This window comes from Pecten maximus, chromosome 8, assembly GCF_902652985.1.
Source record: "Pecten maximus chromosome 8, xPecMax1.1, whole genome shotgun sequence".
Lineage (NCBI taxonomy): Eukaryota > Metazoa > Mollusca > Bivalvia > Pectinida > Pectinidae > Pecten > Pecten maximus.
Window position 1 is genome coordinate 32,762,938 of NC_047022.1, and position 22,234 is coordinate 32,785,171.

The window sequence follows — 22,234 nt, forward strand, 5'->3', positions numbered from 1 at the left end:
GTTTAGATGTTGCTTATTGTGCTTGTATTAATCATTCAGCATTCTGGGCTGATCTACACGCTGTAGCTATGATAGATATATTAATTGGTACCAACCTACTTCTGTTGCTTCCTATCATTGGTAGGGGAAAAAAAACTTATTTTTGTCAGTGTACTTAAACGTGTGACAGTTTGTGGTGTTGTAAAAACATTTCCAAATCTGTAGAAATGTTTTACCACCATCCTAAATGATCAAATGTATATCTAAACCAAATACATGTAGTTGTAATTTTTCTCCAATTTACAATGAAGTGTACACAGAAGTCTGTTGGCATTTGCTTACTGTACTTATTTTTCAGAAATTTTCTGTTGAATGTCTGGGACTTTGGCAGCTAAGATGGTATATAATATTTTATTGCTACATATTTAGTGACCCTACAATACCATATCCTGATCAGGTCACAGGTTATTACCAATATTTGAGTATTTAATTATAGCACTCATTCCTGTACTTGCCACCTTTTTGGAATGTTCATAGGAGATGAAGCATATCAAATAACTGAAGCCTCAGAAAATTATTTCTATATATTTGTTACCTCCTATTGGCAAAATTGATATGTACATTACAATGTCCATGCTCTATCAGGTGGACTGATGAAGTTTTAAGAAAGTTTTTAGAAACAATGTCCAAAATAGGGAATTTTGTCAAGAATGCATTGTCAGAATACAGAGCACATTTGTTACCTAAAGGACGTGATCAGGGTAGGATGGAGGGTGTGTTGTGGAGGCCGAGGTGTGGCGTGAGCTAGCTAACATTCTGCCATTACAGGTGATGTGCTTCCCTAAAGAAGATTCACAGTGTAGCACACCCACCAAAAAGGAAAAAGACAAGGAAAAAGACAAGAAAAAGGATAAAAAGGATGACAAAGCTAAAGTAAGACAGAGGTCATAGGTCAGTCAAAGGTCAAGGAGACTGCAAAAATATCAACTGACTGCTTTAGAATTATTACTGCATTACACTTAGTTGTTTTGTATGTTACAAACCAAATTATAAGTATACAAGGATCTACTTATCAGAGGACACTGCATTAAGTCAACATTAAAAGTATAAGATTCTATTTATCATACAACAATGATTCAGTAGAATATTCTTTTTATCATGTCAGAACAGATTGAGACACCCAAAGTGTAAGATTCTGTTTATCAATATAATATAGGTATTTCACATAGTTAATTAGTAGTCAAATAAACCTTTGTGATATATGTCTTTAGTAAGTGTATAACATGTAGAAATACTGATATTAAAGATTAACTAATCGGAAATAATGGCTACAATGGGTAGGTAACCTCTGATGTTAATGTTGAAATGTGATGATGGGTTTATTTACCATTTGCTTTATTAATTACATACTAATTACAGGTTATTGGACCTGGTATACATGTACATTTACAAAAACAATTTAGTATACAAGCTTACACATATAGAACCAATATTCAATCTCTGCCTTCAATACTCTCCAGCAGACCACGACCATTTGTGAGAAATCTTCCATCATCCAGACCGACTTTATCACAGCTAGCTTATACAGTATAGCCTACCTGTTTACATTAAAATTGGGCGGTATTCATTGTCAATATGAATGCAATCCAGATGACAGATAAATAGAATGACTTCTATTTACAATTAAATAAATACAATCTGAAAACTATAGTGTTTAGATTTCAATTTTATAGACTGCTATACAATTTTCTTAATTTGTCTAATTTCGTCATTAAAAAGGTGTTTCTGATAAATGGTGGTACTTGAAGAAGTTGTGAAAATCATCACCAACAATATGATTGATGGAAAGCTGCAATATGTCTTACCTGTGTGACCATGAAAAGTGTCCACATGTCTATATGGCTCCAAAATGTAATTATTGTCATGTGACCTAGAATGTATCTACAGCCCTGTGAATACAATCCAGGCTAATGTCAGGAATGAGAGACCTTAATGCAAAATGGTGACATAGCTGTATGATAACTTTGAGTTTTGACTATCAGGGAGGAGGTGGTAAGGATGACAAGAAGAAGAAAGGGAAGAAGGAGCCAGAGATTGAGATGAAACGTATGCCCCCCACATACACAACACTGGCCACATGGCATCAGCCTCTGGAGGAGTTCCTGGAGGGAGAATATCAAATGACTGCGGTCTACACACAGGGTGGTATAGAGGCTGCCTCCACTGTCAAAAGTGTTGACACAGACAAAAAGGTAGGTACCTCATTGGTATACGATGGCTCTACCGATAAAACCACAAGCATTGATTAAGATAAAATAAGAAAATCGAGCATCAAAATGGTAGGTGCCAGAATGCTTAAGGCAATATTGTATATCCTGGGTAACAAGAAATACTTCTATGTCATGGCTCAAAATTCCATGGTACCCCATGTAGGTGTCTAAAATTTTGTCTAATTTTTTGTCATTATTTTCATGGTTCTTTATCAGCCACGGCAAAAACCACAGAATGGTGATATACCATGAACATTTCATACCATATACATTGTAGTAACTCCGCCATTAAAAATTTTACCAATAGTACTTACATCATCAGAGTGTATGACTTGCTAGTGATATGCTGATATAGATTTTTTGTCCTCTGGTAAATTAAACATTTTTGTTTTTCATTATTTTTCAAGATTTTCAATATAATACACGATTATAACAATACACAGATTACATTTCACATATATATATAACATCATCATCATCACCATCATCATCATCATCATCATCATCATCATCATCATCATCATTTAACATTACACTGTACAACTATTACTACTGATATATATTTTTGATTGGGTGACAGTGAATAACACACCAAAGTGACCAGGGTTTGATTCTCCAATCAAACAAGGTTCAGGTAAAGATATTTGGGTCACTTACCTGGCCACATGGGTTTTCTCCAGGTAACACAATTTTTTCCTAAATTAAGACTCCTCTGTATTTATTCCACCAGCCTCAGCAAATAATTGATATCATTTGATAAAACTTGTTTCATAATTATAAGAAGAAAATAAAATTACTGAATGTAAGAATTTGATGTTTTGATTTAAAATAGTGGACAAACTGACTTGAAGGTAAGTGGTAATCATGACACAGAAAGCAAGAGAATACTTATCAGAACACTTTTTCCAATTTCCAATGTAAAAAAATGGTAGGACTGTGTTAGCACCCAGTGGTGTGCAATTGGAAGCATGGCAGCAACTCAGCGGGAAAGGGGAGTAATATCAAGGGGAGATAACTCCAGCGAAAAAAGGCATAAAGGTCAAAACAATTTATCCCAAAATAATATATTGTGCCATCATTGATGTTGTTAACATCAGATGTGATTATTCTGTTTTGTGTTATGACATTTGCCTTTGAAGGAAGAGGAGGAGGATGAGGAGGAGATAGATGAATCGATGAGTGATGAGGAAGTATGATCTGTATTATAGTAACATGAGTAGATACGGCGGCTAACCCACTACCAAACAAGCTTTGTCTACAGTGTGATAATGTTGCATGAACACCCTACTATACGATGTATATTAAATATTCTGAGTGTCGATTCATTTCATATTTACAACACCAGTTGTATTGCAGTTTTCGCAGGACACATATTTGCTTATGTCAGCATTATACTGACTTTTTATTGTATATTTATTGTGTGAATGTATATATTCTGTTGTGGACCTGCCACTTTTTATATCTTGTGTGATTCTTATAACTACAGACCCCACATCAGAGATGCTGGTGCCCTGTACAGTATTGTATAGGAGGCATTTGGTCTATCAGTCTGTCCATACACACTCGTTCTGGAAATTCTCAGAATCCAGGAGTTCAAAACCTCTGAAGCACTGTTACTGTATGTAATAGAGGTTGAAGTTGTTGTAAAATAAAGGTTTTAGCTGTACATAGGAGTTTTAAAGTTAAGATTGTTTTTAAAAATAGAACTGGGAAATAAAAAGTATATATTACATCCAAAATCATCCCGTTGTAGCATCTAATTAGTGATTATGTTAGGACACATGTGGACTGTTTCTGACCTGTGTTCTAGTTACTCTATTATTAGAAGGTGATAGAGTACTTTCACTAGTCATCCGTCATTAACTTTCTCTGGTCATACTATACCAACCTTCATTACATTGTTCAGTTTTTCTTTGTTAAGTTGCCATTCTTTTTAATATAATTACCTAAGAAAACTTCAATAATTTTATCAGAAATGCATCGTTTAGTTTAAATCAATGTATCTATGATTACAATACGGGACAAGTTTGAAACATTTATTGAGAACAGAATATGTAGCTAAATATAATGCTTTGATCAAGATGATTTAACTCAAAGATTTGGCTATTAATAATGATGGCTTTTATTTTTAAATCACTGTGAAATACGTGATAGAATCTAATTATTTAGCTCTAAACAAAATGTTGCATGCATGTGGACATATGTGAAACGCATGTACCGGGTAAGAATAAATGTATAATACACTACTACTGCATCACCACTAAATCTGACATTAAATATTCAATGTGTGAAATATAGGTAATGAGTCAAACATCTTTAAGTTCAAAAGATCCAGAATATAGATATATATTTCCTTTACATTGTTTAAAGACGTTTTCAGGGAAGACCATGCAAATAAACATATCCATGTTATTAAGGAATATTCGTAATCAATGTATCATCTTATGGACAATCTGTGGGTAGGATCAATACTCATTATGTCTGATGCTTTGATCAGTCCTGGACTGTCTGTAGATCTGTGTAGTACCTGTAGCTATAATTGTAATACTTTGGACATTTGTATAGATGTCCTTCTGTACTTACTTTATCCTTTCTCGATTCAGGCTGGTAAAAAGGATGACAAAAAGAAGCCAGGATCACCAAGGAAGAAAGATGAGGGGAAAGGAGGGAAAGGTATGGCCTCAGATAATATTACAGTAGGATGATAAACAGACACTCCACCAACTAGAATGATCTCGAAAACTGAATATTCAGTCTACCTGTCAGCTGTCCATAGTGTCAGTTTCTGTAATGGTAATGACATATGGAATTGTGGAGGTGTATACTGCCAGTCTACATATAACACTGGCCTATAACTTGTATGTTTAGCAGCTTATCACAGGCTTTATTACAGAAAAATAACTTCCCATTCATAAACTACAAAAAAGTGAATTTATCTTGTTGACAGAGAGCAGGAAGAGTAGTGCGGCCAAGGGTGGCAAGGATGACAAGAAGGGCGACAAAGGGAAGGGAGCTAAAGCAGCCCCTACTACTGTAGACGAGGAGGGAGATGAGCCAGCCCCACCTCCTCCCCTCGAGGTTCAGATATCCATCAAACTCCATCACTGGCGTACTGCACATGACTCACTCAAGGAGGAGGAAGAGAAAAACAGGGCTCTTCAACAACAGCAACAGGTGTAACTTACTAAGGATCACATAGACTAAAACCTCTATAAAGTTTACACAAAGCAAGACTGTCACAAGACTGTTGGAGTAAGGGAACTTTAATTAGACTGTCAGAGCAAGGGAACTTTAATTTGAAATAAATTATTATCTCATTGGTGAGAATCTGCAATCTAGAGAAAGTGGTTTCAAAGAAAACTGGATGAGCCATCCACATATTCTTATACATTCAAAAAGTCATAGACAAGTTTAGAAAGATTTTATCTCAATATCCTTGTAGATATTTAAACATCAACCTTCAGTGGAAACTATTGAGGAACTAAGATAACTGTTTGGTCTAATTAACATGTTTGTTTACTCAATAATATTTATACAATGTGATATTTTAATATGTTGTGATATTGGCTATGTTTCTGTACCGTTAAGTATGGGTGAATTAGTTGAAGTATTTGTGTCTGTCATTTCCCATAAGTTCTTCTGTTATATCCTTCATCAAACATTGTATTTGCACTTCAATTCTGGTAGGTTTGTGCAATTCTGTTGACTATTTGGAAAGTATATGTATAAGTTTTCCCCCAGTATTAGCTTAAACAAAGACTTACCTACAGTCGTGATACATTTCTATTGTTTGTTATGTCTGGTTATGATTTTTATAAATCTTCATATGTCTCATTATCACAATGTGTCACCAAAACTGACAAAACTCAAAAAACTAACACAACATTGAATCCTATGTTCTGTTATCAAGGATGAAGAACTAGTATCAGACAGGAGTAGTTTGTTACATGTTTACTGCTGAAAACATATCAAACATGCTTATGTTACTGTTATTTCAAAAACTCTATAGAAGTTGTGTGGAGATTTTGAACATATGTTTAAGAGAAAAACTAGAATAAAACAATATTACCAGAATAGCATATTGCTAAAAAATTCTATGTCTTAGGAAATTAGAATATTGTAATTTCTTGGATAGAATAACTGTTAAATCAATGTCTATTGAAGATTGTAAGTGTAGGATATATCACTACCTGGGATCTATCGGTAACTAGTGTATACTATAATGCCCTGGTATCTATCGGTAACTAGTGTATACTATAATGCCCTTTGACCACATGCTATCAGTGCTTAATTTCACAAGTCATTTCCACAGAATGATTCCAATGAAACTATATTTTTATAATGTTGTGATATACATAAAGATCTGTGATACACTGCTTAGATATGCTTTCAATGTGATAACTTTTTATATATTCATATTGATGCCAAATAACTTGTTGTACCCATGGAATAAATTGTGAAATTAATTGTTAGTTTTGGTTATCTGTTTATAAATGTAAAATTATGGAAAGTCCACAAAAATGTCTAAACTTATGATATTTATGTCTTGTTAACAGCCATCTTTTCATTGGACACTCATGACCAGTTTGTTGACATCATCTAGTATCACCTTGACAACCAGTCAATTTAGTTAATACCAAACTTCCATATGGGATATTTGTCTGAATGAAAAATGAAAACTATTTGTAATTTCAATGACCATGTATAGATAATGCCTTATAATTTAGCTCTCCTAATAAAGCAGAATAGTGTTGGAATATTTATTATCCTTACAATAAGGATGTATAAAATATAACAGTAACCATATATTGACACTCAATGTAGTTCTCTACAGATATCATATACTAAATTAGCCCTGATGAAAACTTCCTATGCACAAACTGCCATTTGTACCTCCAAATCCAAAAGAGTTTGTGAGAGCTAAACGTCTTGCTGACCCTGATGGCCAATCTACAGAGTTCTGACTAACATACTTCAGTGGAAGGTCAATGTCTGATTCACACAGATTTAATGTGGCGGGTATTTTCCTACTATAACAGGCCATTACAGCAAATATGGCTTCCACACTGCCTGCACTACCTAACAAATGTCCAGTAGCACCTTTAGTAGAGGACACCAAAACATCCGGATTTTTCTCTCCAAACAGCCGCCAGATGGCCCTGCTCTCTGCCAAATCACCCAATGGTGTCGAGGTTGCATGAGCATTTATATACCCAATGTCTGTCTCAGAGAATTGAGCATCATTTAGGGCTGCTTTCATACACCTGTAGGCCCCAGAACCATCCTCCTGTGGAGCGGTCATGTGATTTGCATCACCTGACAGACCATAACCTAAAACTTCTGCGTATATGTCTGCCCCTCTATCCAATGCATGTTCAAGCTCCTCCAACACCAAGATGCCCGATCCCTCTGACATAACAAATCCATCCCTGTCTTTGTCGAATGGCCTGGAGGCCTTCTGAGGACTATCATTGAATTTTGTACTTAGTGCCCTCATCCTGGAGAAGCCAGCCACAGACATAGGGTTGGGACTCTCCTCCGATCCACCAGCTACCATCACTTTGGCATCCCCACGCTGAATAAACCTGAAGGCATCCCCTACAGCATGTAGTCCTGTGGTACAGGCAGTGGACACAGCATGATTAGGGCCCTGGAGTACAGAACAGGAAGAAGGGATGTTTTCAGTATATATTCTCAGCAATAACAATATCACAATGATGTTCATAAGTCAGAAAACACGGCACAAAAGGATTAATGAAGCATATACTGTAAAAGTGGAAATATTCGCGGTGTGGAAATTTTCGTTTATTTCGCTATCAGTAAATCTCCGCGAAAATTTTCACACGCGAATATATTAACACATAAAAATACTAAATATAAAAGATACAAGTTAGCGCAAAAATATCTTGACGGCGCGAAAATATCCACACCGCGAACACTTTGGAAGCTGGCTTAGCGAAAATTTTCACACGCGAAAATATCCACTTTTACAGTACATGGTATTTTAGGCAAGTCTTAATACTTATTGAGAAATAGAACTACTTAGGTAGAACTGGCCTTGGGTAAAGATGATGTCTCAAAAGTTTAGTAAAAAAAGAACTGGTTGAAAGACTATGTTCAACATGACCACAGTTTTCAATCACATGACTAAATCTAGCTATCACATGACAAGAACCGAACATGACGTGACGATATTTGAGTATCAGATGACCAGATCTAGCATTTACATTACTATAACTGATGGCCACACAGATCACACTACTTACCTGTAAGCTATGTTTGACACTGATGTTGCCTGCTGTCATGTTGATGAGAATTTTTGGCATGAAGTATGGACTGACCCGAGTATAACCCCTATCCCGTAGTGCGAGGCCAGTGTTGAACATCTCCTCCATGCCTACCATTCCCATACCTATAGCAACCCCTGGAAAGCACAAAACAATGAATAGATAAACTTAAGGGATGACAGATGAAAAGATCAAATATTTCCATACGGGTACTGGTATGACATGATAATTATCTCCCCTGACTAGTTTAACAGATTTTTATTTAATTGTTCGACGTTTGATATAGATGTAAATGTGATACATCGCACTGCGTACCATTGGTATAAATATGCTTCAGGTTTTATAGAGATATTGTTCTATTGATATTTCATAAAGCAAGGATATTGCTGACAATGACATTTTTGGGTGAATTCAGAGACATCTGAATTATTATGATTTCAAAGATTTCACAGTGGCCTCACTTGATTTATTTGATACTAAGCAGTAAATTAAGCGTACCAGTAGAATTTTTTTCATCCTCAGATTTGGGTTTCCATCCTGCATCTGTAAGTGCCTCCTCAACAGCAGCAAGTGCGTATGCACAACCCTGGGACATGATGCGCTGCTCTTGGACGGACATGTAATCTTTGAGCTGCAATTCTCCAGGATTATCTCCCCTTGGAATAAGACCAGCTACCTTACAGGGAATACCTTCAAAGCCTAAAACAAATTTAAGTTATTTAAATCATGCTAAAAAAGAGACAGGACTACTACCAATTAGAATTCTCTATGACATAACGTCAGTTTTCACTCTGGAATCTCACGGAAAGAATACTGTATTTACCCTCTAATTATCCCTCTCTCACAGTATGAAGTTTAGTATTAACGTTTGGGGAGAGCTTATTTATGTTACATGTTCCTCAATAACAAACAGCAGAACAAATTAAGGGTTGGGCTGAGTGTGACATTATATTCCATGGTTATCAATGTCAGAAAATCTAGTAAATCTCTCTAATATCTTAACAATTTTAACATGTTTATAATTTATCAGGGTAATCTAAAGAAAACTTTGATGTTGAAACAGAGTCAAATTAGACTAGCTTATAAACATCCTATAAGTCTGCATAGCAAAAAGCCAACATATACGTTCTGCATTTGTATTAATATTGCAGTTCATGAAATATAGGCTTGCATATGTACTACTACAGTCCTGCAAAAAGCCCATCTACTGTGAGTCAAAATTTTAGTTGCATGGCCCTAAGCTTATAGCAGGAAGGATATGGTAATAAACAAATATGATATTATAATTACACACAAGTACATTTGGATGTCACTGGGTCGTACTGTAACTGAAATGAGTAATGAACAATATTGACCAATAATATTGACCCTACAGGTCTTAATCTCTACAAGTGGATGCCCTACCTCCAGCTAACAGGAAATCACAACTACATGTAGCCATGGTTAATAAAGTGACCTGTGTTCTCAACTAACACTAATACACTCTTCTTCACCCTAAAAATAACCACAATCCAAGTTCTTCATTCAGTAAAAGTAAAGCCTCACAATCTCCTATTTAATACACTTGGAACAGTCAACACTAATACATGTAGTACCAAATGTGTGCACTAAACTCGGCTGAATGCCGTGGCCAGGTATAGTACAAATGGTCCATCTAGAGTTTGAATGTCCCAGGTTCCAGTCCCTAACTGGTCGTTTTTCCTCCCTGGACATATGACAACCAACTAAATGTAAGTATACCCACAGATGGTCTTGTGCAAGTCTGTGGGGGTCAAAGACTTTGTTGAAGAGTAAAAAATAAAATATTTAATAAAAGAGGGCATGCATCTCAAACAGTTAGAGCATCTAGATCTGTTTAGTATGAAGTTTGGAGGTTCCAGTCCCTGTCTGGTTGTTATTATTTCGTCTTACAAAAGAAAGGAGCAAAGATCAGGAAAAAAAGGAATTCCTGCAGGAATTGAATGAAGGTCTCCAACTTGATAATTCCTAACCCTACCAATTGAGCTAAAGAACCATTCACCATCAGCTGAGTGACAGACTTTGTAAAAGCCAAACCAACCAGTTTCTTTTATACTATTCGGTACTACATGTACCCCAGTTTTCATGAGATTTCCAGAATCTTGGTCCGAGAGTCTGAATACCAAAAAACATATAATATGGTTATTGGGAAGAAGTTGATTAGACTATAACACAGTTAACCCCTGTAATCTTGAAAACAAGCCAAGGTCGTTCATTTTGAACAAACTTGATAGCCCTTTATCCAAGCATGCTACTCATGCAGGCCCAGTAATGATGAATTCAAGACACTTGCTTATTGAGAAGAGGCTAATTGTGTTAATGGAAACGTTGACACCAGACAAACAGACGTAATGACACATGGATGCTGCACCACAGCATAAAAACTACAAAAAGTTGTTTATAACTAGACAATTTAGTTGATTTGCAGTCCCCACCCTCATCAGATGTGAAATTATAATGCCAATGAACAAGTATAAAGTTTCAGTATCAAGTAGTTTAGGAGATAGAGCCTGAACAATTTTTTTTTGATGTAGGGCAAATGTTAAAATGTAGGTCAAAGTGACCTAATTTTGATACATGACACACTGCCTACCCTAGGTGAGCCTATGCTCCAAGCATGAAGTGCAGTTTCTAGCTATGTAGAGGGAGCCCAGAAAAGATGACATGTGGAAGGAAGGGCATAACACAAAACTATAGTCCCCTCCCCTAGTTCCTGGTGGGGAAATTATAACCAAAAGAGTTATGATTGTCACTGTAGCAGGTCTTATTTTTCTTCTTCTGTTTAGGGAATAGACTCTTAAAAAAGAGTGTGTAACATCCCTCCTGGGCGCAATGCAGAAAAAGTATATAGAGGATATTGAATGGTTTCCCGTTTAATATAACATATATTTCACGAGTATGACAGAATATTGATATTTTCACGAGTGCGAAGCACGAGTGAAAAATATTGAAATATTCTGTCATACGAGTGAAATATATGTTATATTTAAAGGGAAACCATTCAATTTTCTGTTTATTGCATTTCATAAACTTAAAAACAAAATTAAAAACATCAAAAAATAAATAGTCAAAAAGTGCGGGAATCAGTAATGACGTCATCTCTTTGTGATGTCACCCCACGTCAACTTGACGGCGCCATTTTGAAAGGACTGATCAATGCAATTTAAGCATTTTCTGCTGTTAAAGGAGAATCTGTGCATGAATAGCTAACGCCAAGTGAGTATTTTGTCAATAACTAGTCAGAATATTTTAGAAATACAGCAAAATAACCAATTTATCTATCTCCGCTTTGATTGAAAAAATCGGCAAGTTTCAACGAGGTGAATACAAAGGTCCGCTCTGATTTGTCAAAAATGGAAAACTTATATTTTCACTGCAAAACTTATATTTTCACTGCAAATCTTATATTTTCACTGCTCATCGCTGCAGTGAAAATATAAGTTTTATTAGTTTGATAAATCTCTATATTTCACTGGCAAAAATGCAATAAATGTATATATTGACATTTTTTAGGGGAATTTTTTTTATTGCATATAAAAAATTCAACATGTACAATTTGAAAGAAGAGGATGGTTGTTGTGAATTGTTATGGAAGCTGGTGAACATGTTTAACTACTCTGGTTTTTAAAAAAAATGAGAGTGTTGTAAGCAGCTGTGTTGGTGGTTAGGTTATTCCAGCCAATGATGCTGCGTGGAAAGTATGTAAAAGGATATGTAAGCGATTGTATTTGTTTGAATTAATATGACCCTCATGTTCTTCTGTCAGATTGTGTCAAAATATGTTCTGTTAATAGACATTTCGGAGCATTTAATTTTGTGCAAGTGTAGCGGGACTGGACTGGGTCGATCATCGGTGACCAGTTATCTCAATTGGTAGAGCATCGGGCTAATGTTTGGAAGTCCCGGGTTCGAACCCTGGTCTGGCCGCTACATTTTCTCCTCTCCTGTTTCACAAGAGCGTAGGACGAGCTATCGTATGTCTTATTTCTAAAGAATCCAAGTTCGATGATTTTAACATGTTGTTGAAGGTGCCTGGAGATCTGTCAGTGTATGTTAAAGATATAGCGAACTGCTTTGCGTTGGATTTGTTCAAGTTGGTCACGTGTATAGTACTTGTTTGTGTGGATCCAAGGCAGATGATGCATACTCTAATTGTGGTCGTAGCAATGTGATTTGTGTAATTGATTTGACTGTTTTAGATCATGACTTCACATTATGTCGGAGAAAGCCCTATTCTTACATCATTTTGATGATTTTCAGTGGTTTTGAAAAAAGAAAATCTTTAAAATGACGTGTACCTTCTCCATTGATTGTGCCGATTCCACATTGGCCTTTGATAATTCTATCCCACACATGTCTGGATCCAACACCAAGACAAGACACAATCCCTAAACCCGTCACAACCACACGCCTCAACTTTACGGTCCGTAGACCGTCACAATTTAGACTCTTCCCAACGTGAAAATTGACTTGGTGACTATTTGCTATTTGTTTACTTATTTTGGTAAATTTCAGCCAATTCGAATTCATTGTTTGTGAACTGGTATATTTTTCACCTAAATTTATCGTTGTCACAATAAGTAAATTAAGATAACGCTAGTTATTCCAAACGACTTCGTCTGCTCTCGTTCTTCACCATGGAGGCTGACATATTGAAAATATGACTAAATTTAAAAACGGAAAGCGGATAGGCCTAACACATTTCCGAGAGGTGATTATTTCGATTTTAATAAAAGATGACTGATATATTTTCTCTCGTAAATTTCATTTTCGATTGTATCTGTATAATATCAATTGAATTTGACAAAGTACTATCTTATTTAAAATACTTCAATTAATATGCAACCCATTTTCCAATTTTATTTGACGACCTTCCGTTTCAACGTTTAGTATTGCCGCACTGATTTTTCACTAGTGAAAATGACAGACGGGTTCCAAGTTGTGAAATCAAAGAGGTCCAGAAAAGTAAAGACATCGTATAATACTGACGCATTACCGGATCCAGGCACACAATCAAACCAGGAGATAGATATTGCAAACACCTTGCGGAAAATTACAGAATCAAGGTAATATGACGGGGAAATTTCAACAGGGTCTTGCAGTATGAAAACCACAGTTTATAGTCTACCGACAGAGTGTATTTGGACCTATCGTACTATTGAAAAAATATATATAGAACATTTTCAATCTTTTAGGGACTAGTTTATTAGAATTCTGTAATAAAAAATACACACTAGGAAAGTCAAGACACATTTAGACTCATGAATTCTCAATGCCCTGTGTTATTTAAACATCAGCTTATATTATAGATTATAGACTGAAGGCCTAAAAAACTGTGATGTTGAATTATTTCATTGTTGTCACAAAAAAAGCTGTAGGCCTATTATCAGCTCATATGAATTATATCTTAAATCCACATAGCATATTGCAGGAATGTAACATATACAATATGGATAAAAATATTTCCAAAGACTTAAAGTCTGTCTTTGTGGCTCTATACTACACAGGTAAAGGGAAAAGCATCAGCAGTTATATGATTCCAACCCAGGACTGTGCATGGTTCCCCAACTCACATTCTATAGTCAACAATGGTGACAAAGGGTCAAGATTCTAAGGAGACGAATTGATATAAGTACTTTTGTACTTGTTTTCGAATCCTTTTTGTTGTTTTTGTATTATTTTGTCACTGCCATATTTTGAATAAAATACTGTTTAAACTAAGATGAAAGTGACAGGCCTATGCACATTTCTGAATGTCTCGTGACATCATGACCATGAATAACCACACAGAATGGCGGATATACCAATCTTTAATGCCCACAATTAAATTTAAAACCAGAAGAAGTTGCTGTGAACCAAGGGCGAAATGTCCCTAGACTACTAAATTTACTTACCATCTTTACAACCACATTGATTCTGCAAATATTATTCACTCTTTTACATCCCTTTACCAGTGTGTGTATGGCATCTTAATGTTAATAAATGCATTCATTTGTTTGAGTATTTGGTTCTGTGGTAGGACACTGTAAGTACCCAGTGTATACAATTTTGTATTTCCACCTGCAAATGTTATTGCAATATTAGTGAGGGAATAAAAACTGAAATGAAGTGCTAAGTTCTCACTAAGACCATATGCATGGAAAGTCAGATCCACAGATGGATATCATATTTTTAACAAAATTTTCTTAGCTGGCAATAATGATTTGTTCGTCATTGTTGTCGGACCATGTGAACAACAGCAAAATGATTAAGCATTCAACTACCTCAATATGGCTTATTCAATACATAAAGGAGGAGAAAGGAGCCAACGTCAGCTGGAAATCAGTGGGTTTTCTCGGTGTGGTACTTCGCGTTGAGTATGGATACCCTATAGGTATGCCAGGCAGTTAGAATAAATAATTAAATATAAGAAGGGAGTAATAACTGCAACATACTCAAGCGATTTGTAAGTCATGATAATTGATCATGATATCTTTGTTTTGTAGGTATGATTTGACAAGCTCAGACTTTTATTCATCTGTTCAAGGTAAGTAATGCATCCTGATATTTCAATTGATTTGTGACTTCATGAAGCTACAGACTTGATAAATCTGTGGCATTTCGGTATTGAATTGTATCATTTCTGTTTCAAATTCATTCTACATGGTCAAGATGATTATAGCTGTTGTTACTGAAAAAAGCCATAGGACTATATATATATAGCTAGCTGCCCCAGGCATCATTTGGGTCTGTCCAAAATTTATTAATCTAAATAGTGGAAGATAAACAGCAGATTCATTCTAAGTCTTGTATACAGATTTGATTGGAAAGGTGATTCACGATGAAGAAGGTGACAAAAACACTGGAGGGCTACTGTTTCAGGCAATCTGTTATGGACTGGGAAATTTCTCAGAATGTGTTATAGCAAGATACCAACTTTGTCTTCTAATGGCGCTGAGGGAACATCTCAAGGTACATTTCAGAATTATGTTGATTGGGGTACTTCTCAAAATGTATTATAGACCACCATTGTCTTCTTTAATTGATTTTATTGATTTGTAATCAATATGTCTATTCAGCAAAGTGTATAATAATAATAACTGTGACAAAGTAATTATTTCAATAACAATTATATTCTGTTCAATAAATGTATGACAAATCAGTTTTCTTCTCTTTTTTTTTTAGTAACTAATAAAATTATCATTAATCTTGATTACAATAAAGGCATAATTTTCTTTCATCTAACTTATGAGACTGACAAACATCTTCTTTACTGGTTCTGGTAATTGCCATTCTTGTACCCGAGTATGTTAGTGCAGTGTTCAGATATTTTTTTATAGATTTCTGGTGGATGTTACTGTATTAACATCTCATGTCCTTACAATCCACAGATAAATGCCAGGGAGTGCCTCCTGTATGATCCAAAGTTCAGGGATGAGGAAAAACATATCCTAAATAATCTTGGTTTCCATGTGATTGACAAAAATGAAGTAAGTGGTTTACTAATATTTACATCTCAATTTCTAGCTTTTCAAATTTTCTTCTGGTGTCACTCTGTGATTGATCAGTTCTTTTTTGTCATGCTTTGAATGGTTTGTATTTTGTTGCATTGCTCTGATTGGTCAGTATCTTGTAAAACATTGATTGGCTAGTATCTTGCTGCCATGCTCTGATTGGTCTGTATTATGTTGTCATGCTCTCATTGATCAATGTTTTGTTTCCATGCTCTGATTGGTCAGTATCCTGTAACACTTTGATTGGTTAGTGTCTTGCTGCCATGCTCTGATTGATCTGTTACAGCATTGTGATTGGTTGTTAATTGCCTTGGTTTGAGTCATCTGGTCAAGTCTTAAATTTCCTACTTTGTTAGTCAGTTTTGTCCTAGCAGTCATGTGATGTCAATTTAAGAGTCAAGAGGGCTTTAAATATCAGCAGACTATTGACTCTTACCAAAAGATACTTCCTGAATAAATACACTGTACTAGTAGACATGTCATAAATCATTCAATATGTTTTCCTCATCTCTGAACAGATGAGTGATGTACTAAGGTATCAGATGAATTTCTATTTGTTTTGCCTCTGAAGTGCAAGCTCCCTAGTATTATACTGATTTGTGAGGTTTTGTCCACAGGAGGGTAGGTGTTTGTATATACATTTTATCTTTATCTTTGAAGTACTAGCTACCAAGTGCCATGTACTGGTAGATACCCAGTAAATGTTTGAGTATCTGCCCTGTATCAATATATGATGTTATGTCCATAGGAGGGTAAGCGGCCATGCTCCCTGGATACGAGGACACTGTTTTACATGCCTCACTGTGGAAAGAGTCTATGTAACAATCTCCTTTGGGCTAACTGGAGCAGACAGCACTTATCCAACATGGTTGTCATTGGCAACAGTTTTACCAGCATCATTGACAAGTAAGATGAATTTTATTAAGCAGTCCTTATTTCGTCAAAGTGTTTGAAGAGCATTTCAATAAAGAGATAAGAATTTGGTGGTATCCTGTTCTCATAATTCTTCTATTTTGGTGAATTAGAAAGAGCTTAGTGTTTTGAAAATACTACTACAAAGTTCTTTCTTTCCATTTTTAGCACTCCAAGCAGACTTCTGGAGAAAACTGGTGGCTATATTCAACGTGTATCCTTCTAAACTTCAAACTGCCGGGAACTGATTCCAGTTCTGTTTACAAAACAGCTCAACTTCGATTTTGGTTTCAGTTATACATATCATGTCACTATGTCAGTGTGGTTTCTCATTTAAACTCTAGAGCCCCATGTATTTTTTTTTTCTTTATTAAGATCTGGTTCAATTACTCTTAAAATTAACCATATATCCTATTTTGTATCAATTTTATTTTTCAGTCAGGACATTGTCTGGGGTGCTTTTGCATCATTTGACTTTAGAAAACGCTTGTATTGTAACCTTAATTAAAGAGTACATTGATTTACAGTTTAGATAATAAAGTGATACAATTTTTGGTAGATTTACTTGAAAAACAATTTCAAATTTTTCCCAAACTGAGAAAAACTTTTATACTTTCTCTGCATTCAAGCAAACCAGTAGTCCCACTCAGCAAAAAAGCTGACCATTAGCAGAACCAGCAAACCTCCATTTATTCTAGACTCTAGTATGCCTGAACCAGGAGACAGAACCAAAGCCTACCCTCACAGGGGCAACTGGTCAACTAAAGGTCAAAAGTGAGGCAGTGTTAAGAGAGACATAAGGAATGAAAATACAGTATCCCAAATTTAGTTACATTTTTTTTCTGAAACCTATTTAAAATTAAATATCTCTATCTCAAACACAGAATTAATCTTGTTTAGACATATGTTCATCATTAGGATTTTCTGCTATCTTGCACTACAATTTTTGCTGCAGGAAAATCTGAATTTACTGTGTAAACACTTTCGGAAAATCCGGAAATTTATATTCTCTAACCCATTTTTTGTTATCAAATGTGAAGCCTGTATTTATAATACTTCATAATGAATATTCAAATTATAGTGTACATTTATGTTATCTGCATAACAAACAAAAAATACCCATGGGCAGGCTATCCTACTGTGGTCTGCTACCTTACGCTCTACTGACCAAAGGGAAAGAACTAGGTAGAGATCTATTAATTTTGACTTCAGTTTTTTTGTGTTGATCTTAATGAAATAAAGAAAATTGTATTCCTTCACCAGATACAGTTGTACCCCTACTGTACAGAGGTACCCTTACCCACGACCTTCAAGTTCACAGACATTTTTAACGATACTGCCATTCACAGTTTTCCTGCCAACAAACTCCGAAATGCTCCTGAAGAATTCTGGGATAGCCCTTCAGAGCCTCGCTATGAGGAAGAGGATGTAGAATTCATCTCAAATAAACAAAGATAAAAGTATTTGCTGTTCTTGGTTTTTCAGTTGAATTGTATAGCTTAAAAGAAAACAACTACCTGAGTAAATCTGCTCTAGAACTACACATTGTACGTTTTAAATTACCTATGTAAAGAGAACACTCTTTTCTAGCTGATGAAGCTAACCTTTTGTAAACAGAGCCTGTATTGAAGGATAACCTGCTAAATGAATACATCAACTTTTTAAAGTTTGCTATATATATATATATATAGTGGTCCAATAAAATTGGCAACCTTATTGGCCTAAATAAAGGATACGTTAATTTTTAAGAATTATTTACTCACCTGAACAAAAGGCTTAGTTAGGTTTATTACTATGCAGCATCCACCAACTTTACTTTTAAAAATGGATTATAACCGAATACTGAGGCAGTAAGCAGTCTTTCATGATGGGTTTCTCCGATACCCCAGAAGACAGGTGGGCAGAGTGAAAAGTGACAAGAGACCAAATAGACCGTACATGTGAAAATTATCTCTCTGAAATTACTTTTCATATTAGAATAGATTTGTCAGTTTTGTAATGAAATGACAATTCAAACTTTCATAAATAAAATCTATGTAGATAACCTCCCAGCAGGCATTTGGACAGAATTGGTGTGATAGTACTGCTTCTTAGGAGATGTGGAATTCAGATTGTTCAAACGAAATCTGGGTGGTCAGGTGGCACAGTGGTAACACACTTGCCTTTCACCTAGGCGACCGGGGTTCGATTCCCCGATCGGATGTGAAAAGGTATGGGTCACCTGCCCGACCACATGGGTTTTCCCCGTGTACTCTAGTTTCCTCCCACCGTAAGACCCCTTGCAAGCTTCCATCCAGGCCAACAAGCATGATTAATAAAAGTTAATATACCTTGTTTCGCAATTGTTGTAAAAAAAATAAAGTCTAACTGCCTCACACTGTCTCATCATAAACTAGTGTACACATTTCAACCATATTAAAAAGAAAGATTGCGCAGCTGAAGTTATGGAACAAACTACCTCCCATTGTGGTACATCAAGTTGGACCAAAGGAGTAATTTGACCATGTGCCTTTAAACAACACTTCACAAGAAGCTACAGATCAAGTTCAAATCAAAATTTGGAAGAAAGCATCCATAAGTGATAAGACTTATATTTAAATGTCTGTTAACAGCACCTCGCAAGGAATTGCATGGCAATTGGAAGTTTTCGGAAGGAAGCATGCATAGAGGATAGGGAAAGTTCTAAAGAAAGATCAAGCCCCAAAGGGAAATATGGAAGTCCAAATACCGGTAGGTCATTTTGCCTACGTGGAGGTCAAACATATAGAAGTCTTATTTGTTGCCTGCTCAGAAACCGATTTCATTATATTAAATATTTCTAAATTAACTGAAACAACAGAGTGATGACATAATAATCAAAGCATACTTATCTCATAACTAAGAATCGGTAAAACGGTGAGAAAATAGGAGCAAAAGTATGGATTTGCATGCATCCAAATTAAAACTAGATGTTCATTATACACTCCGTAAACTCCGTATGAACATCCAATTTTAATTGATTGGCATGGAAACCTTTGAAATTGTACCAAGAATAATAAGACTGCGTTCTGGAAGGATAATCGTCTTCTGCTTCATCGGCACACCCACTATGCAAGTCTTGGACAAAGCCGATTAAGTCAAGTTTTCAAATGGAGAACTAGGATGGTGACAATGGGACCAGTAGGCATATCATACAAGATAACGTCTGCTTACATATCACACAGTAGTTAGTTTAATTTGTCACCAAGTGAAAGCTCGTCATCGGTAGATGTGAAAGTGAAATTGAGAACTTGGCAAATTTAGATCCAATTTACCCGTGCTAATAATTTCACTGATACACTTAGCCTTATACGGAATCATGGTTTTTTCCGAATAGTCTTTCGAACTCCACAGTGATTATAGATTTCCATATTTCTGGTTCCTAGCATCACCGTTGACACGTTATGGCGCTATTCTATATTCCCTTTTCAGCATGAATGCTTTAATCGAGTGTTGGACGAGATATTTCGGTCTACGGGACGGGAACACAGATAAAGATAGGATGTTAATCAGATTGCAACAAGCACGGCCTTAAACAGTCCAGTCACTTAGAAAAATCATAAGTTGTTGTATACCCAACTTGGGGAGTTAGTGTACAACAGCTTTCGAGTACGGGAAGCTATTGGACAGCTAAGCTCCCCCTCTTAACTGGGTATTGAGATGTATTGTACAAGCAGTGCAACTTCAAAGGGAAAATGGGCAGACCATGATACTAGAAATAGTTTGAAGCATGATGATTTACCATTAGATGATCGACACGAGTTTGTGATGGTGTCGGCAGCGAAAGTGTCTATACCCACTTGATCCATGAACAGTGACACCGCTCCACAATACATAGTCGCGTTTTCATGTTCTTCAACCGATATCTAAAATTGCTGAATTGATCATGTATATTTTAACATTTTTTTAAGCCCATCTTCATTTTTCGGGTTTTCCACATGTAAAAGTAAAATATTGACAATATAGCTATTCACTAATACCATATAAAGGGACTAAACACCTTTGTGAATTTTAAGCATTAACTCTTAAGTAAATTTTATTTCGGAACAAGACTTGAACATTAAAGCGTTCTAAGAATGGAACAACAGCTAATTATGTTCTTTCAGTGTTTTTGTGATAATGATAAGTGATAGTGCGATTTTCACCTGGAGCCGAGGATGAAGTGCGATTTTCGCTAGTAGCGAGAATGAAAATAAGCGATAGTGCGATTTCCACTTGGGGCCGATGATGCTGAAGTATTAGGTCATGCAATCACACAAGATTCCTAATTAATAATTGTGCAACACACTGGTTAATAGCATTTTAACATTCGTATGATAAGTAACAGATGAAATGCCGAATGAGTATATATAAGACGGCATCATAAAGGTGCTTCGTTCTTCTATAGGGCTCCTCAGTGATGTTTGAACCCTTCGTATGTCGATTTGTCCCTCTATCTATACTATTATTGGATACCTGTATAGAGTATGCCATAAACGTGGCATGTAGAACAACAAACAACGCTCATGACATACTTACTCAACTGTAGATGCCCTCTCAAGCTTTTGTCTGTTTAGGTTGGTAGCTATACAAAGTTTTGTGAAACTGGATTTCAGGCGTGATGTTGTTTTGATTCTTTGATCAAATTGAACATATTTTCTTTTGAAATGTTTCTTTTATCAAATGACTTGACTTCTAACTCTGAACACTCCATGCCGCATACTGAAATGAATGTTCGATATCGTCCTTCTGGATGCTTCCTTTTACAAGAAAGATGAAGGAGACACAAGTTTCCAAGAAGATGCTGTACGAATGCTGCTGGAGTGACATTGTCATGGATAAAAATTCTGTCAACTGACTTGTTTTTCTTTTCATAAGAGACTTTTCATCATCTGGGAACTCTTCCAGACAGGAAACAAAGACCTTGTCAAGTCCTCCACTTTCATATACATGTATTTTGATAACGTGGTCGCCTTAACAACAAGAATTATACATTCATTTAATGAACTATCTGGAAATAGACATTCGATATTCAGTTCATCAAACGTTTTCAATTATTGTCATGTTGCTATTTCTTTTGACGACACAAGTGCACGCCTCCTTCTTTTTTCTAATACTTCTTTTGGTTTTGGTTTTCCAAACTCCCCTTCTGGATTTCCTACTTCTGGCCTCTAGCATCACTGAAGAGTCCTGAAAGCACAGAACAGCCGCATGGTGCAATATCAGTTTCTGGAATCGGCTACTAATTTAAGGAGTTTGATGTAAGCTGCTGAATTAA

The 22,234-nt window shown here is 35.8% G+C and overlaps 3 protein-coding genes across 14 annotated transcripts in view; 2 read left to right on the forward strand and 1 right to left on the reverse strand.

Annotated features, from left to right (window-relative positions):
• The window catches only part of LOC117333242 (leucine-rich repeat-containing protein 43-like), a 31,100-nt gene extending 24,385 nt beyond the window's left edge, over positions 1–6,715 (forward strand). For 9 of the 10 annotated variants that reach the window (XM_033892434.1, XM_033892443.1, XM_033892435.1 and 6 more), the window contains 4 exons: positions 808–912; positions 2,022–2,231; positions 4,853–4,922; positions 5,197–6,715. In XM_033892434.1, the coding sequence (XP_033748325.1) occupies positions 808–912; positions 2,022–2,231; positions 4,853–4,922; positions 5,197–5,429 (618 nt within the window). In that variant the 3' untranslated portion in view covers positions 5,430–6,715. The remainder of the gene's footprint in view (positions 1–807; positions 913–2,021; positions 2,232–4,852; positions 4,923–5,196) is intronic. The other variant, XM_033892442.1, reaches the window with a different exon arrangement.
• LOC117333243 (3-oxoacyl-[acyl-carrier-protein] synthase, mitochondrial-like) lies at positions 5,985–13,220 on the reverse strand. 2 transcript variants are annotated; one of them, XR_004533857.1, is made up of 5 exons: positions 12,853–13,086; positions 9,035–9,235; positions 8,516–8,673; positions 6,495–7,899; positions 5,985–6,456 (listed from the first exon to the last, which is right to left on the reverse strand). XR_004533857.1 is itself a non-coding variant. In XM_033892445.1 (4 exons), the coding sequence occupies exons 1-4, from the start codon at positions 13,082–13,084 to the stop codon at positions 7,099–7,101; spliced, it is 1,392 nt and encodes a 463-aa protein (XP_033748336.1). In that variant the 5' UTR covers positions 13,085–13,220; the 3' UTR covers positions 6,996–7,098. The 2 variants fall into 2 exon arrangements, 1 of the variants encoding a protein (XP_033748336.1); XM_033892445.1 differs by lacking the exon at positions 5,985–6,456 and having other exon boundaries at positions 6,996–7,899; positions 12,853–13,220.
• On the forward strand, positions 10,071–18,422 carry LOC117333244 (SRR1-like protein). Of its 2 annotated transcripts, none has more exons than XM_033892447.1 (7): positions 10,071–10,266; positions 15,040–15,080; positions 15,351–15,505; positions 15,925–16,023; positions 16,796–16,953; positions 17,128–17,173; positions 18,229–18,422. In XM_033892447.1, coding segments are annotated over exons 1-7 (690 nt in total). In that variant the 5' UTR covers positions 10,071–10,264; the 3' UTR covers positions 18,418–18,422. The 2 variants fall into 2 exon arrangements, with proteins under 2 accessions (XP_033748338.1, XP_033748337.1); XM_033892446.1 differs by lacking the exon at positions 10,071–10,266 and adding an exon at positions 13,445–13,620.
• Positions 18,423–22,234: the final 3,812 nt, after the last annotated feature.

Excerpts from the sequence above, each read along its gene's own strand:
- LOC117333243 (XM_033892445.1), bottom strand. The coding sequence starts at position 13,084 with ATGAATTCGAATTGGCTGAAATTTACCAAAATAAGTAAACAAATAGCA. Across the intron at positions 9,236-12,852 it reads CGGCACAATCAATGGAGAAG|GCTTTGAAGGTATTCCCTGT; the intron begins GTACACGTCATT and ends AATTTGTTTTAG. Across the intron at positions 7,900-8,515 it reads GTGTCAAACATAGCTTACAG|GGCCCTAATCATGCTGTGTC; the intron begins GTAAGTAGTGTG and ends TCTGTACTCCAG.
- LOC117333244 (XM_033892446.1), top strand. The coding sequence starts at position 13,475 with ATGACAGACGGGTTCCAAGTTGTGAAATCAAAGAGGTCCAGAAAAGTA. Across the intron at positions 16,024-16,795 it reads ATGTGATTGACAAAAATGAA|GAGGGTAAGCGGCCATGCTC; the intron begins GTAAGTGGTTTA and ends TTATGTCCATAG. Across the intron at positions 16,954-17,127 it reads TTTACCAGCATCATTGACAA|CACTCCAAGCAGACTTCTGG; the intron begins GTAAGATGAATT and ends TTCCATTTTTAG.